Consider the following 17170-nt stretch of genomic DNA (forward strand, 5'->3'; position numbering starts at 1 on the left):
GCTGTTTAAATAAACCAGTACCATGTGCAAATTGCAAATCAAGTAGTACCATTTGTAGTTGTATCAAGTAGTACCATTTGTAGTAGTAACATTTGTAGCAGTACTATTTGCAAGGTTTATTGTCTTTTGTGGGTACTATAGGTTCTGCGTCCTCTTGCAGGAGGAGGAGGTGCAAGAGGAGTACACAGAATCTATAGTACCCACGAAAGACAATAAACCTTGCAAATAGTACTACTTGATTTTAGACTTACCCCCTTTAGTATTTGTTTTGTGTTAGATGTCTTACATTCTTATTTGTTATATTCTTATTTTTTCTAGATTTTTTAGATTTTTTTTAATCTTATTTTTGCATTACATTACTGTCTTAATTTTTGTATTCTTTACTGTACTACATTGACATGTTGTTGTGTGATGTTTGTGATAATTTCCCTTCGGGGATCAATAAAGTAATCAATCAATCAATCAATCAATTAGTCAATCAATTCAGAATCCTAATTGCTTTAATTACCCTTAAGGTGCATCTAGAACTTAATTGAAGCCCACATCTTACAATTCAAACAGTTTGGACATTCAGGAAGCCTTATACCATAGTCCAAGGTACTTTCTAGGCAATTTTGTGATCAAAAGCATAGATCAATGTAGGAATATAAGACCATAAGTGTTTCCAGTCAAATTAGACATCCGACAAGAAGAGCTTTGATCAGGGAGGAAAGAAAGAACCCAGCAATCAATCTTAAAAAGCACCAAAAATCATGTGCAGAGATATTGAAATAAATCAGGCTATGAAGGCAGAGTGGAATGGTGAAAGACACTGTTGAGCTTGGAGTTTGCCAAATGCTACCATGTAAGGCCCAAAAGATTTTCTGTTCTAATGAGACAAAAAGTTAACTCTGTGGACAAAACAGTAAGCACAATACCTGGCCAAAACATGTGCTGCACATCAAATGGCTAACAGCATCTCAAAAATAAACTTGGTGGTGGCATTATGCTATGAGCAGAGGTAGCTAAAGGTTCTGGACTGGTAATCAGAGGGGTGCAGCTTCAATCTCCATCATTGAGCAAAGCTCTTAATCCTCAATTGGTTTTATCACTTTGAATAAAAGCATCTGCCATATGCCAAATAAGTAAAATGTAATGATATGTTGGTGCTTCTATGTGCCAGGACCAGAAAGACTGGTAAGAATTGATGAATATATGAATGTGTCCAAATACAGAAACATCCTCAAATAACCTCATCCAGAGTGCAGGAAACTGGGAAGACACCTTCCCCATAAATACAATAATAAACCAAAGCATACAGCCAAAACAACACTGGTCTCTTGGGAAAGGTCTCTGAATGTCCCTCCACAGCTCAGCCAAAGACCAGACATACAGAAAATACCAATTAACATCTGCCATGAAAAATGGGATACACTGCCCAAATGTGTGTGAAAATTCCTGCTGAAGTGGCTTCTTGAATAGTCACAATAACAATATTAATGATTGTGTTTATTTTAATTCATTTGTAAAAGCATAATTAATGCATCATTATATTTTAGTTTTTTATTTTAATTCATTTGTAAAAAACATGTACTTACTTCATCATTATCATTATGGATGATTTAGTATACACTCATGTTTGAAATGGTATCTATATCCATTTAAAAAAGGTAATCCAGTGATATACAGTGGAAGCCAACAGTCCACTAGTGAAAATGATTGTAATTTACAACAAATGTGGCCATATTTATTATAGGTCAACCACACAGTGAAATCTGACCTTTTGTACAAAGCAACTGCTTTGATTAGGTTCCTATTGCTTTTGAAAAGTATGTTTTTTTTTTTTTTTTTTTACTTAAATTGTTGTGCTGATTAAATTATTTGTATTTTTTAATGATTGTATTGACGCTTTCGACTTTTGACCTTTTTTCACTTTTGGCTTCTGTTGTAAAGAAGATAAAGACAATCTGACGAAACACAAACATCTATTTTGATATAATTATTTTATTTATTTGTTAGTTATTATTTACTATTTATTTATTATCAATAGAGAAAACACCATCACAACACCAAATTGCTCTGTTACAAAATAATTTCTTGGGTTTCTGGTTCTTTTTTGTCGAGAAAAATGGCTACTGCAATTTCAACCAAATCACAAGATGAGTGCAAACAAACCTATTCAGATAAAGTAGACGAGAATAAGACGGTCCAATGAACCATATGAGTACAATAATAATAATAAGAAGAAGATATACTTTATTTGTCATATATACATATACAGATGTACAGTACAATGAAATTCTTTCTTCACATGTCCCAGCTTGTTTGGAAGCTGGGGTCAGAGCGCAGGGTCAGCCATTGTACGGCGTCCCTGGAGCTGACAGGGTTAAGGGCCTTGCTGAAAAACCCAATAGTGGCTGCATAGCAGAGCCTGGATTTGAACCGCCAATCTTCCGGTTGATAGCCCAAAGCTCTACCCACTAGGCTACCACTGTCCCAATAAGAGTACTTTGTGATGCCATATGGGCTGACTAAGACATGTTTTACTCATTCTAGAATGTGGTCTTTAGTGATTTCCTCCATTAGTTTGTCATACATTGACAACATCCTGATTTACTCTGAAAACCCAGTGAAGCACCAGCAACATGTGAGTAAAGTCCTGGAATATTTGTTACATAACCAAGTTAGAGAACTGCCAGTTCCATGTGACCACAGTCTCTTTTTTAGGTTATATTCTCTCCCCAGACATGGAGGATCAGAACCAGAAAGGTCAAAGAACTACAGTGCTTTCATGATTTTGCCAGTTATTACAGGAGGTTTATCAGGGTTCATTTACTTCACTCAAATTGTTCTGATTATCAAATTAATCAAATCTGTATATTGTAAAGATTGGATTTAATGATTGAATAATCATGTTTTCCTTTTATTGTCTTGTTCTCGTTTTGTCTGCACTAGTGTTAACCTAGCACAGTTGACAGAGCACCGCTAGCCCACCGGTGGCTCAGTGGGTAGCACTGTCGCCTCACAGCAAGAAGGTTCGATCCCCAGGTGGGGAGGTCTGGGTCCTTTCTGTGTGGAGTTTGCATGTTCTCCCCGTGTCTGCGTGGGTTTCCTCCCACAGTCCAAAGACATGCAAGTGAGGTGGATTGAAAATAATAAATTGTGTTTGACGTTAAACTTGTGAACTGATTAACCTTGTGTGGTCAGTAATTACCGTCTATGTGATGAATGTAACCAAGTGTTAACATGACATTAAAATCCTAATAAACAGACAAACAAACAATCGTTGTTGGTGGTGGGTTATTGAATTTCTTGTTCTATTTATTGTTGTATTTAATGTGATCCCTTCATTAAACTGTTTATATCTTGTGTTTCAGTGCTTGTGTTGCAACTATGACTACCACTATTACTACTAATGAAATAATAATAGTATTAATTCATTGTCATTATTATTATCCTTAATCTTTGCCTATCTATGCCATTTTTGGGTACTTTGAACATGAGAATTATTTACAGTGATACCTTTCTGTGGAATCAACTCAGTTTGACTGTCTTGAATCTAAGTACTGACCTAAACAGATCTTAGGATGGTGATCATTAGGTGTTTAAGGTCAGGAATCTCTAAAGGCCACTGAAGTTACTCTACACCAAATTTGTCGAACCATGTTTTAATGTCGTGCTGGAACAGGACTTTGCATTGTCCAGACTGTTGCCATGAAGTAGGCAGTAAGCGTATACTTTAATCATGAATTGATTACAAACACTTGGTTGTAAAACACACTTGGTTGTAAAACACCTAAATGCAATTATTAAAATGTCATTTTTATGTCTAAGTAGGTCATAGCTTGGGTTTGGGCTGAGGTGAAGTTCAGGTATTTTTATACCAGTAGTCAACCAGTGGGTTGGTAAAGGACGTGTCACTGTTTTATGTGGACCTGTAACCCCTTTCCTACAAATGGTCTGTGTTAAAATGTCTGTCATAAAAGTTTTATTATTGTTTTCATAAAAGGTAAATTTTCCTTCTTTTTAAGAATTTCACTTTTATACAGCATAGCTTTTTTATTTGGCTTGCTTCTTTCAAATTGTTCATTCATTGTTTTTTTTTTACCAATAACATAGAAGGGTTATTTCCGCACTTTTTAAAACTCTATTTATTAAAAATTTCCAAAAACTAATTACGTCATTTTTTTAGTCACCTTCCAATGCATTTTTCCTAGCGTAGCCACTGATGCACCACTGCTTTCACATCATCATCACATATAAATCTTCTTCCCCTTAAAGCTTCTTTGCGCAGTTCAAAAGGTGGAAATGAGACGGCGCTAAATCCAGACTAGAAGCTCTCTCAGGCTTTCAGACATGACCAATTATTACTCCTTCCGCCCTTACCGTTTCCACCGAAAACATAAGTGTGGAAACTTTTTGAAGATCCCTCGTATATAATAGGATAAAAAGATAATCTAGGGCAGATAGAATGCCTTTATTTGTCATACATACATATACACATGAAAAGTTTCTTTCATATGGCAGGTTGTTGTAAGCAGGCATTAGCCATGTACATTGCCTTGCTCAAGGGCCCAATGACATTCTGTTTGACAACCCAAAGCTGTGTGTGTTTGTGTACTTTACTGTGCAAACGTCTTAGGCCACCAATAGCTTTAGTATTTCAGCAAAGTTTTAATGAGCATCCATATTTATCTTTATAATCTTTATATTTATTCTTTATAAAGATATAAACAGAAAATACAATAAATATTTATGCAAAATAAAAGAAAAAACTATTTTCTAGAGCCAAAAGTCAGTATTAAGTAAGATCATTCTTATCATTAAACACCCTTTTGGGGAGTCCTAAAGTTTCCTGTAATGTAAGTAATTTTCTGGTACAGCGGACTCTTGACTTATGAATTTAATTGGTTCCGAAGGGCTGTTCTTAAGTCAAAATGTTCGTTAGTTAAACCTATTTTACCCATAAGAAATAATGTAAATAGAATTAATCCGTGCCAGACCTCCCAAACCACCCCCTTACCTAACCTTTCTAATGTCTTAAAAGATCTTTTTTGTTATAAATACAAGTATATTTGCCCTTAAATCCTAAATTATAGAATAGACATTACTGTAATAAACAATAATAAACAACAATACACTACTGTACTGTACATAAAAACACCACATTTCAGTACAGTACATGTGCTGTACCATACACCATAATACATTGTATCTACCAGAAACAACAATAACTCTCATATTTCTCTATTATTTCCTTCCTTATTTCAATAGCGTTGTATTTTGTAGGTGTAATTTCACGAAAGAATAACTTCCTTCTGTCTTACTCAATGTTCTCTCTGTCTGATACACAGTGACACTGTGCTACTGGCAGGAGTTATACAACAACAGAAAACTGCACTTTCTCTGCACCTTCTCTGGGGACATTTTAATATAGAATTTTACAAAATATAAAGAAAACACCGGAAAAACACTGTCCACTGTCCGAATGTTCACTCACTGTATGTATATATAGAGAGAGACGGTCGGAGCCAACTTGTTTGTGACGTCACGTGTTTTGCGAATTTCGGTTCGTAATCCGAAATTTTTTTGCACGTTAAGTTGAAAAAGATTGTTCGTAACCCAAAATGTTTGTATGGTAAACAGTTCGTAACTCAAGGGTCTACTGTATATTATATCAGGCTTTTTTCAGCACTTCCCAGAGTTTTTCGTTAGATTTAAGCTCTCTTTGATTTCTTTCTCTGTCCAGGTGATCCCACACTGCTTCCATAATTTTCAGTTCTGGCCATGTTAGTGTTTTATCAGCTGTTTCAAATATGATTTCACTGCATGCTGAAAAATAAAATGATTAATTAAAACCTGTCTGTACTTTTCAGCATTAATGATTTTATTAATTTGGACAATGTCATCAACACCAGTGATAGAAATGCAGCCCCAAACCAGTACAGACTCTCCATGTTCTACTAAAGCTCACAAGCACTAATTCATCTATCTCTTTCCAACTCTTCCTCTCACATTATCAGACTGGACGCAAAAAAAAATCAAACGTGGATTTGACTTACTAAAATGTTTTTTACCACTGAGGACAGAATTTTATATGCAAATTGTATCTGCTATGCGATTTGAAAATGTATATAAGATTTGAAAATGCTGCATAAGATTCATAAAACTGGTAGATACATGAGAAAAATGGAAAATGGAAAAAAATGCACATGCCTATGACAGCACAGCACAAGTTCAGGAACTGGTGCTCAACAAGGAGATCCATCAGTCAACATTGTCAGTCTGAATTACTCATTGTGATATGGTGCTGCATTGTGATCTGGTGCTTATTTGAAAGTCACAATTTGCCAAAGTCATAGGCAAAGATACAAAGGTCCATTTATTACAGTGTACATACAGACATACAACCCCCCCCCCAAAAAAAAAAAAAAAGTCGGGACAGAATGGAAAATGCAAATTAAAAAAAAAATGCAAACAGTCTTCCTTACATTTACCTTTACTTCATTATTTACTTATTTTATTACAGAACACTTCATGTTTTGTCTGGTTTGTTAATAAACATCCATTCCTGCATTTTCTTCCAGCAGCACATTTCAAAAAATGTTGGGACGGTAAAACATTTACCACTTTATAATGTTTCCATTCCTACTTACAACACTTAAAAGATGTTTTGGCACTGAGGATACCAAGTGATGACGCGTTAAGGTGTAATCTTGTGTGCAACAGTACGGGGTCGTCGTTGTCGCATTTTTATATTCTATATTCTGTCTATTCTACAATCCTAAATTATAGGATTAATATACAATTTACTGTTTACTGTAATAAACAATAATAAACAACAATACACAGTAGTACTGTACATAAAAACACCACATTTCAGTACAGTACGTGTGCTGTACCATACACCATAATACATTGTATCTACCAGAAACAACAATAACTCTCATATTTCTCTATTATTTCCTTCCTTATTTCAATAGCGTTGTATTTTGTAGGTGTAATTTCAAAATTTTCAACACATTATCCAGTACCCGTACCCTCTCCTTTCACAGCCATGCCTTTGTAATGTGTGCAGCATGTGGTTTGCATTGTCTTGTTGAAAAATGCATAGACGTCCCTGGAGCAGATGTTGCTCTAAGATCTCAATGTACTTTTCGGCATTAATCCTGCCATCACAGAAGTGTAAATGACCTTTGCCAAGGGCACTGACACAGCCCCATACCATGACAGACCCTGGGTTTTGGACTTGTTGCTGATAACAGTCTGGATGGTCCTTTTTGTCTTTGGTCTGAAGCACACTGAGTCCATTTTTTTTCCAAAAAAGAGAAGAAAAACTATTCATCTGACCACAATTCACGGTACAACTTTCCACTGTGTGATGGTCCATCCTAGATGCCTCCAAGCTCAGAGAACAGTTTTTACCTTATTACAACATTATGCAACATTTTACCCATCCCCATATTCATTCTGCCTGTATTGAAAAAAAAATTTGTTCCATACTGAACCAACTTTTTCTGATTTGGGGTTGTACACACACACAGGCAGTGACTCATGTGTATGTGTGTCAGGGTACACCTAGCTTTACTGATAAAACCTTCACATTTTAAAAGTGCAGAAAAAGCTTGCTGAAGTGCAGAACCACAATGTTGCAACCACCTAACCAGTATCAGGAACTAGCGCTGAACTGAGCTGTCCTCGTTTAAGAGCGGAAATAACCTGACCATAACACCTCCTCTAAAAACAGCAAAAAACGGACAAGGCATACACATTTTATAATATCAAATCTAATGTAAAATGTTAGATCTAGGTTCATTGCTGAATACATTTGACTACATTGTGGCTCTTTTGGTATGACTGAATATTGTTTGGTATTGTTTGGTATTGTTTGAGCACAGTGTGTTTGTGTATGCATGAGTGTAAGTGTGAAGAGAAGCTGACACCACACACTAGCCATGAAAAACCACATGACTCCTCCTAGTCTTACAATGACCAACAAACACTAAAGCCTTTCTCGCCTGCACTCGCCTCATTCTTCATTGTTTTGGGTCAACAACAATAACGTGAAATAAATTTTGCAGCCTTTATTGAGAACAAGTAAAATCACAGGCAGCAATTTTTCTAATCAACCTGCACTCATCATGGGATGGACTGTACCTTTGATAGCTGTTATCAGTGGACTATTTGGTGAGTCGGTTACTGTCCTTATTAGATCCATTTAATATGTGTAAATAGGCTGATGTTTTATTTGAATTGCTTAATCTAGTAAGATTTTTAGGAGATTTTAGTGTTTATTTAAAACTATACCTCAGAAAGAACTGAGTGGACAGTTTGTGAAGCTGGTGGGGAATGAGATCTAGCATGATTTCAATGTATTTGAGAAGCTTTTAAAAGGGCCTTATTGCCTCCGGGACAGTTCTAATCCTTTTCATAATGCTGTCATGTAAGTGTTGAGTATTTTGTGATGAAATCTTGCACGATTCTTTAAAAATTACCTTTGAAATTTGGATTGTGTTTGAGGATTGTGGTTGAAAAGGCTGTGGAAGGTGTTTGCCTTTATCCTGATTAAACCTCTTGCACCACAGGGGGCATCTGGTCCCGTAAAACTGTCTTGTATGTGTTGACTGATCATACAATACAATCATTAGAACTAATAAATTCCCTGACCTTTCCATAATATCTCTGACTATTCCATTATAAATAAACCATTGTACAGAACAACTGGAAACAGGTATTGTGGCTTTTGCTTAGTGTTAACCTATTCAGACGTAGGAAATACTGTGAAAGTTGACTAATAATTAGTATTATTTGTTATTGTTCATGGGTTTAGGATTTGTGCTTCTTATACCAAGACATTGTCTTTGCACAGTTGCATTCCATTTCATAATTGTTATGACATGTAGTTTTGGTAAGACAGGAGTTATTAAGTCCTATAACGTAGTATCTGTCCCTGTCAGTAAGCTTTCACTTTAAACCACTGTTGTATTTCTTTTTAACAGATATCTGGAAATATATTTATAAATCAGATTAATGACAGGAACAATTTCTTTATAATTACTGTGGCTAATTAAAAAAAATAGTGTAAGAACTACTGGTCACATGTGACTATTTTAAAACTTAAAAGCCACCCTTTATACTTTAATATAAAAATGTAAGAATATAGTTTAAACCAGGTGTAATAAACTGTGGATATTTAAATATTCCGCCAAACCAAAATTTGAGAATTACATAGATTTTTACTTACATCAAAATCGTTTTAATAACCAACCACATTTACCAATTAAGGGTCAAGGTAAGGTTTCTTTTTTCAAGATTTTTTTCCATCTTTATTGTGACCTCTGACAGGTGAACTAAATAGGAAAAATGGGCAAGCGTAAGGATTTGAGCAAGTTTGACAAGGGCCAAATTGTGATGGCTGGACGTCTGGGTCAGAACATCTCCAAAACTGCAGCTCTTGTGGCGTGTTCCCGGTTGCAGTGGTCAGTATCTATCAAAAGTGGTCCAAGGAAGGAACAGTGGTAAACCGGCGACAGGGTCATGGGCGGCCAAGGCTCATTGATGCACGTGCCCATGTGGTCCGATCCAACAGACGAGCTACTGTAACTTAAATTGCTGAAGAAGTTAATGCTGGTTCTGATAGAAAGGTGTCAGAATACACAGTGCATCACAGTTACAGGGCTGTTTTGGCAGTAAAGGGGGGACCAACACAATATTAGGAAGGTGGTCATAATGTTATGACTGATCGGTGTATATAGGAATATATAGATGATAAAGGGATGTGCCTATACACGTATACAATAAAGCTTTGGGGTAAACTAGATAAAATGTACTTTATATACTGTTACTATACATTATGGTGCTTAATGTCAGAGCTCTTTTATAGCTTAGATGTCATTTCAGATGTTTTTCGTATATTATATTTTGTTCAGCAGTTTTGTGTTTGTGTGTGTGTGTGGGGTGACCATGGAGGTGAATAATATCAGGTTTTTCATAACATGCCATCATGGAATTCAAAATTGCTGCCACATTAAAAGTTATTATGACTTTTCAGGAAGAAAATGTTGTAATCGGGATTTCTAAACAGCTTATGGAAGTCACGTCAGTCTGGTAGTGCAAGCTATGAGAAATTCTAATTTTGACCCAGTAAAATATGCTAAAATCATAGACTGAGTGATAGGTAATGTGTGCATGTGTGTAATTATGTAATATTTTCTTGTTTTACCAGGTTCTGTTGCAGCAACACAAGGTATTTACTCTCAAAAATAAACAAAATTACACATACAAACATGTTTGTGTGATTTATGTTGTATCCTTCTGGTTCACAGTCATGTGCTGTCTCTGTTCCTCTTTCAGACTGTGGTTCATGTTACCATCTGAACATGGGGGTCATTATTGCCATTGTTACTTCTGACATTATCCTCACACTTCTTATTACTATCTCAGTTTACTGTTTTGCATCACGTCAAAAAAGAAAGAGCAGCATGCGCACATGTACTAACTCTTCTGGAAGAGGTATGAATTATTTGTTTGTGTGTGGGGAATAAGAGGCAATATTAAATGAGCCTAAATGTATAATTTTTATGTCTGAAGGCAAAGAAAAAAGTCAACGGTCAACAATCAGACAAAAAGAAGTGGAAATTACAGAGTCCCCCTATCAGGTAAATAGTATTTAAAGTCATTTAGGTTATGTATCAGTATCATTTCAAACATTTTGGAGCACCAGCCTTAAAATGCTTATTGAAACCTGTAAATAAGTATCCAAATTAAAGCTGTTTTTAGCCTGCAAGCTGGATATAAAGGGGTGTGTCAAGTTGAATGTCAGCACAACAATATAGTAGCAGTCAGGAAATCACAATAACCGTAACCATCTGATGCTAATGTGACAAATGACCTTTTTGAATTGTTAGAAATGTAAGGTTTTTAAGTGTTTTAACATTTTTTACTTTTTATGACGTTCGCATGCTTGAAGTGATTGTAACCCAAGATTTTTTTAATCTAACGACTGTTTAAGATATAAAGAAAATATTTTTTGCTGCTATGGTGGAATATGAATTATAAATAGAAAAAAAACAAAAATCCCAACAATTAAATCAATGGTACATTGTTTACGCAACAGCGACAGGCCTGTAATTTAGATTTTATACGCAAAGGATAAACATGACAGAAACACTCACTCACTCACTTTCTTAACCGCGTTATCCAGTTAGAGTCGCGGGTGGAGGGTGGTTGGAGCACACAGTAACACCCTAGATGGGGCGCCAGTCCATCGCAGGGCAGACACACATACACACACACACACACACACACACACACATACACACACACCCATTCACCTATAGGCCAATTCAGTGTCTCCATTTAACCTGACTGCATGTTTTTGGACTGTGGGAGGAAACCGGAGCTCCCGGAGGAAACCCACACAGACACAGGGAGAACATGCAATCTCCGCACAGAAAGGACCCGGACCGCCCCGCCTGGGGATCGAACCCAGGACCTTCTTGCTGTGAGGCGACAGTGCTACCCACCGTGCTGCCCTGACAAAAATACGTTTTGTGAAAATGATTATAGTAACTTTTCTTTGCATTAATTCATTTAGAATTACAAACTGGCATCTCAACCACTAGAGAGTTTTTTTTTAATCGTTTTTCCAGTTACTGATTTATGGTTTTGTTTCTTTTTATTTTATTGATTGCATCAGAATGCTTAGTTAACTTGCTTACTATGCAAAGGGCAGCCGTACATTAAATTAAATAAACTGAAAATGTTTGAAAGCAACAACTAATGCAAGTTCTTAAATCCAACTATTATTTTTATTCTTATTTATTTATTTTTTGGCTGCTCTCATGTTGCTACAGCAGGTTTGGACTGAACTGCACAGTTTTTATGCTAGATGCCTTTCATTACTATCTTTATCCAGGCTTGGGACTGGCACTAAGAGCCTGTTTCAGCCACTTCCACTACTATTAAGTTTATTTTAATTTTCTAGAGCTGAATTGCACAGTTTTTATGCTAGATGCCTTTCATGACTATTTTTATGCAGGCTTGGGACCGGCACTAAGGGCCTGTTTCAGCCACTTCCATTACTATTTAGTTACTATTAATTTACTAGAACAATTGATCAGCCAGCAGAGGTTGTAACTGTAGCAGTTTTGAGAAACCCTTTCTGGCACTCTCACCCTCTGACAAGCCAATCATTGTTTGTATAGGCGTCCGTCCTGCCAGTAGCAGAGCTGAGATTCGAACTTGCAAGTGTGATAGTCTTTTACTGCTGCACCACCTGACACCCTGTAGCAGAAGTATTACCAGTAATACATTTCATTTGGTCTGTAATAGAATAATCCAGTTACAGTTGGGAACTGTAGGTAATTAACTGCAAATTAAAGTTTTTTTCACACACTTGGCCAGACTTGTGAACTTTTACTTTAGTACTGGAGTTAAAGCGTGTTGTACTTCTGTGCCACCTGAGTGCCCTGTAACACAAATATTAACAATTATAACATTTCACATGGTCTGTGATAGATAAAGGCAATGGTGGTAAAATAAAGAGACAAAGTCACAAACTACAGAAAACAACATCTAAGTAGTTATATTAGTTCATAATATTATGTATCGGTCATTATCAGTATAAATGTACTGACCTCTAAGTGGTCAGTTAATATTGCTGCTACTACTGTTATCATGTGAGACTGACATGTGAAAACAGCTACTCAGAGGGGGATTTCCGACTCTGGTCATATGTGGAACAGAATATCTGAATTGACTCAGATTTATAGCTCATATATACACCTTTAGTATGAATTGATACAGTGATTGCCTTGTCATTAAACATTAGTGTTTGACCTTAGAAATTCTTTTTACTAAAAAGGCACAAATACCTATGGACACACTCCAAACTTTTTTAAAACAATTTCCAAAGCAGTGGATGTTGTTATACCCAAAAAGTGGTATGGGAGGGTGTCCAACAAGCTTATGATTAGGTATCCACATACTTTTGGACTTATAACAAAGCTCTAATTTTTTAGGAAATATAAAGGGAAATTTTAAGTAAAGTAAAACGTCTGAGTGTTCTATTTAAAATGTGAAAATAAACAGTTAATTGTTAATGAAAACTGAAAGAGTAATTGAGTAAATAAGGAACTGAGTATATTATCAGATAAATATATACAACATTATGGGAGTTATGGGCTTCTTCTTTCACATGCAACAGCTTTTCAACCTTTCAGAGTCAAATTATATGATATTTTAGGATATCTCCACTTCATAGTGCTTGTTATCTGGTTCAGTTTTGTAAATGTATTTTCTGAAGGTAGAACAGTATCATAAAGCTGTAAAAACTATTGTCCCCTTCCTGAATGCTCCTATGTTTGCTTAAATGTTACTCTATAAACAAAATGTTAAATAAGACAACTTGAGTAAACAAAAAACTCCACACACCATAATTATTTCATCTATTAAAGGAAAAGTTATCAAGTACCAACCCATCTAAACGTAAAAACGTTTGCCGTTTTTATTTACCAGCCGTGCAAGCAAATCTATGACAATGAGGAATGCTGGCTCACTACTCTGAGGTTCTTTTACACATAGCATCTTAATTAGGTTAAAGTCCAGACTTGACATGACCACTCCTAAAAATGTCTAATTTTTACTAAGCCATTTAGATGTGATTTTGTTCTTCAGATTGTTGTCTTGCTGCTTAATCCAACTAAACCTTACCTTTTTTTAGAGCAGAATTTATGATTCTGTCAATTATATTAATGGTTCTTTGTGACTTAAAGTTGTCGGTGTGTTCTTAGAAAAATGTTGGTATGATGTTCACTTCTGGGTAAAGCCACTGCTGTATTATTTGGAAATAATGGCTCTTGATGTGGTTTACTGGAGTCTCAGTTACTCAGAAATAGCCTTTGAAGCCTTTTTAGACTAAAACATTTCAATTACTTTCTTAAAAACTTATAATATAATTAAAAAGTGTGATATGCAGAAGAAATCACAGGGGTAAAAACAGAACAGTTTCACATTAAGTCTGGGTCTCTTCTGTGTGGAGTTTCCTCCCACAGTCCAAAAACATGCAGTCAGGTTAATTGGGGATACTAAAGTCCCCCTAAGTATGAGTGTGTGTAATGGACTGGTGACCTGTCTTGGGTGTTTCCTACCTTTCGCCCAGTAAATCAGACCCACTACGAACCTGAAAAGAATAAAGCTATGATAAAACTGACAATGAATTTATGAATATATATAATGCAATAAATACAAACAGTTTATTTTTGTATTCATAATATTTACAACCTTTACTGTCTATTACACTTCTTCCCTACATTAACATTGTATTTGTGTAGTAGCTCTCAGAATGTACAGAAACTGTCATGTTGTACTGTTTTAAATCAAGCTCTCTGTTTTGCTTGTATATTTTGTAACAGGAACTATATGGAGTTCAGTCGGATATATATAACGACCTCTGCCAGTACCAGAAATAAAGCTTCAGGTCCTGTGACGGTAACTCACTGAGAGAAAGACATTCACATAGCCTGTTATTAAATTAATCTTCAGTCTAAACTATCTTCACTAAGAATGAGAACAAATAATGGTGGAATATTTATGGTTTAATGAAACTATTTACTTTGGTTCTATTCACATACACCGATCAGCCATAACATTAAAACCACTTCCTTGTTTCTACACTCACTGTCCATTTTATCAGCTCCACTTACCATATAGGAGCACTAAAAATAGTTGTATATAGTCAATAACTGACTGTAGTCCATCTATTTCTCTACATACTTTTTTTAACCTGCTTTCACCCTGTTCTTTAATGGTCAGGACCCCCACAGGATCACCACTGAGCAGGTATTATTTAGGTGGTGGATCATTCTCAGCATTGCAGTGACACTGACATGGTGGTGATGGTGTGTTAGTGTGTGTTGTGCTGGTATGAGTGGATAAGACACAGCAGCGCTGCTCCTACCTACCAACTCCTACCTACTTGGTTCACCTTGTAGATGTAAAGTCAGAGACGATCGCTTGCTGCAGTTTGAGGTGGTCATCTTATAGACCTTCATCAGTGATCACAGGACGCTGCCCACGGGGTGCTGTTGGCTTGATATTTTTTGGTTGGTGGACTATTCTCAGTCCAGCAGTGACAGTGAGGTGTTTAAAAACTTAATCAGCATTGCTATGTCTTATCCACTCATACCAGCACAACACACACTAACACACCACCACCATGTCAGTGTCACTGCAGTGCTGATAATGACCCACCACCCAAATAATACCTGCTCTGTAGTGGTCCTGGGGGAGCCCTGACCAATGAAGAACAGCATGAAAGGGGGCTAACAAAGCATGAAGAGAAACAGATGGACTACAGTCAGTAATTATAGAACTACAAAGTGCTTCTATATGGTAAGTGGAGCTGATTAAATGAACAGTGAGTGTAGAAACATGAAGGTGGTTTCAATGTTATGGCTGATCAGTATATAAGCTATTCACAAACAACAAGGTGTCATTATGTAATCATAGACATCTAGATGTTACAATTTCTGTAACCCTTCACTTTAGATTTACTTTAAATCTTTGATTTAAAAAAAAGTATTATTTAAATATTTATAAACACTTTATAAGAGTAACTGGGTGTATTAATGAGCATTCCACCCAAAAGTCCTTCTTTAATTATTTTGAATGTTCATTTTTGTGGAAAAAAACATCTACTATGCACCTTGTAAATGAGAAAGACAATGTTTTAGACAAAAATCTGTGTATTTAAAAAATATTTTTTGATATATGGCAAATGTATTCCTTGGAATTAAGGTATTTTATTTTTTATTATTAATCCACAAATTTACTTCAAATACAAGCTAAAATATCTAGTTTTAGTCCTACCAGGCCATGTGACATTTAGCATGCTTTTTATAGTTAAAAGTCCCATGCAAAAAAGGTCTTTTTATGTACTGGATATGGTTTTTAACACTGGCCTTAGTCACAACCACTGGCTTTTCCAGGCATTCCAAATAGTGCCCTTTTAGTTTGTTGACAAAGTTTAGAAGTCTCAGTTTGTACTGCTGATCTACATTTTGTATTAAATATCACCCAGTAAATTAGAAATATGATGTTTACATGATATCTTAAGCCGATCTAACAACTACAAGGGCTAAGGATAATTCATTTTTACTGTTATTATTAATATTATTATTATTATTATTATTATTATTATTATGAGTAGTAGTAGTAGTAGTAGTAGTAGTAGTAGTAGAATGGATTTTTGGATTTTCCATTTAAATTGACATAATGAAGATAATGTTTTATAGATCAACTGGGAAAAAAAACATAATTCACAATATTTCAGGCTTGCAATTAAGACAATAAAATATGTTAAATCCTTTGCTGAACACTTTAGAAAAGCAACTTTATAATGCAAATTGCTTAAATAATCACTTTAAACATCAAGACATTGGTTACAGTTAAATAAGAGATCATGGTTCCATGTGCATTTATTGTCAGTTATTTTAATTTGGATAACATGTTTAAGCAAACCTCACCTATGATAAACATGATTTTTTTATGTAATTATATGCAAGCTAGATCATCATGCAATAGTGTAAAAGTCCACCTGTTGTTTTAATTAATGTACAATATTTTAAAGAGTTTGAGGTACTAAACCGTAATGACTGTGTACGATTTTAAAAACTAGTGATTGTTCTCCTGCTTCTCAAGCTACCACTAATACACCTGAATCAATGTGCTATGTAATCAGAAGCTTTTGTTTGCCAGGATCTGACAAATAGCCCAAATGACATGATTAATTGCTTGCATGCACATATGAAATGTAGTATTTGTAGTAATATGTCATATTATTAAATGTATATGTATAGCATGTGTAAAGTAAAAAATGTGAATGTTTAAATGTTTGTTATGACTATATTAAAGAAATGCATGTATAATCACAGAATAAAGACAGCTTGATTAATCCAGAAGAGAACTAAAATAGGACTTCCTACATTGCACCAGGACACTAATCAGCACATGGTTATAAGATGAGTCAGGAAAACAATGTGGTTTAAAAGATGGGAAAAACAAAACAGTATATTTTAGACCATAGACCATTCATACTGCTGACTGTGTTTCTTTTCCCAGAAGGATCTGATGGAGTATTAAAACAGCAGATGCTCTGTACGCCCCCAGTGAATATAAAAATGTACAAACC

General features: G+C 35.5%; 1 protein-coding gene across 1 annotated transcript; it reads left to right on the top strand.

Moving 5' to 3' along the window:
* Window positions 1–8120: 8120 nt before the first annotated feature.
* On the top strand, window positions 8121–14450 carry tyrobp (transmembrane immune signaling adaptor TYROBP). The gene is made up of 5 exons (XM_062991941.1): window positions 8121–8166; window positions 10205–10225; window positions 10333–10491; window positions 10570–10637; window positions 14394–14450. Exons 1-5 carry the CDS (start codon window positions 8121–8123, stop codon window positions 14448–14450), a joined length of 351 nt encoding a protein of 116 aa, XP_062848011.1.
* Window positions 14451–17170: the final 2720 nt, after the last annotated feature.

Source organism: Trichomycterus rosablanca, chromosome 3, assembly GCF_030014385.1.
Source record: "Trichomycterus rosablanca isolate fTriRos1 chromosome 3, fTriRos1.hap1, whole genome shotgun sequence".
In the NCBI taxonomy this organism is placed as follows: Eukaryota; Metazoa; Chordata; class Actinopteri; order Siluriformes; family Trichomycteridae; genus Trichomycterus; species Trichomycterus rosablanca.

Coding starts and splice junctions, on each gene's coding strand:
- tyrobp (XM_062991941.1), top strand. CDS start 8,121: ATGGGATGGACTGTACCTTTGATAGCTGTTATCAGTGGACTATTTG. Junction 8,167..10,204: donor TGTTATCAGTGGACTATTTG/GTGAGTCGGTTA, acceptor TTGTTTTACCAG/GTTCTGTTGCAGCAACACAA. Junction 10,226..10,332: donor TTCTGTTGCAGCAACACAAG/GTATTTACTCTC, acceptor TTCCTCTTTCAG/ACTGTGGTTCATGTTACCAT.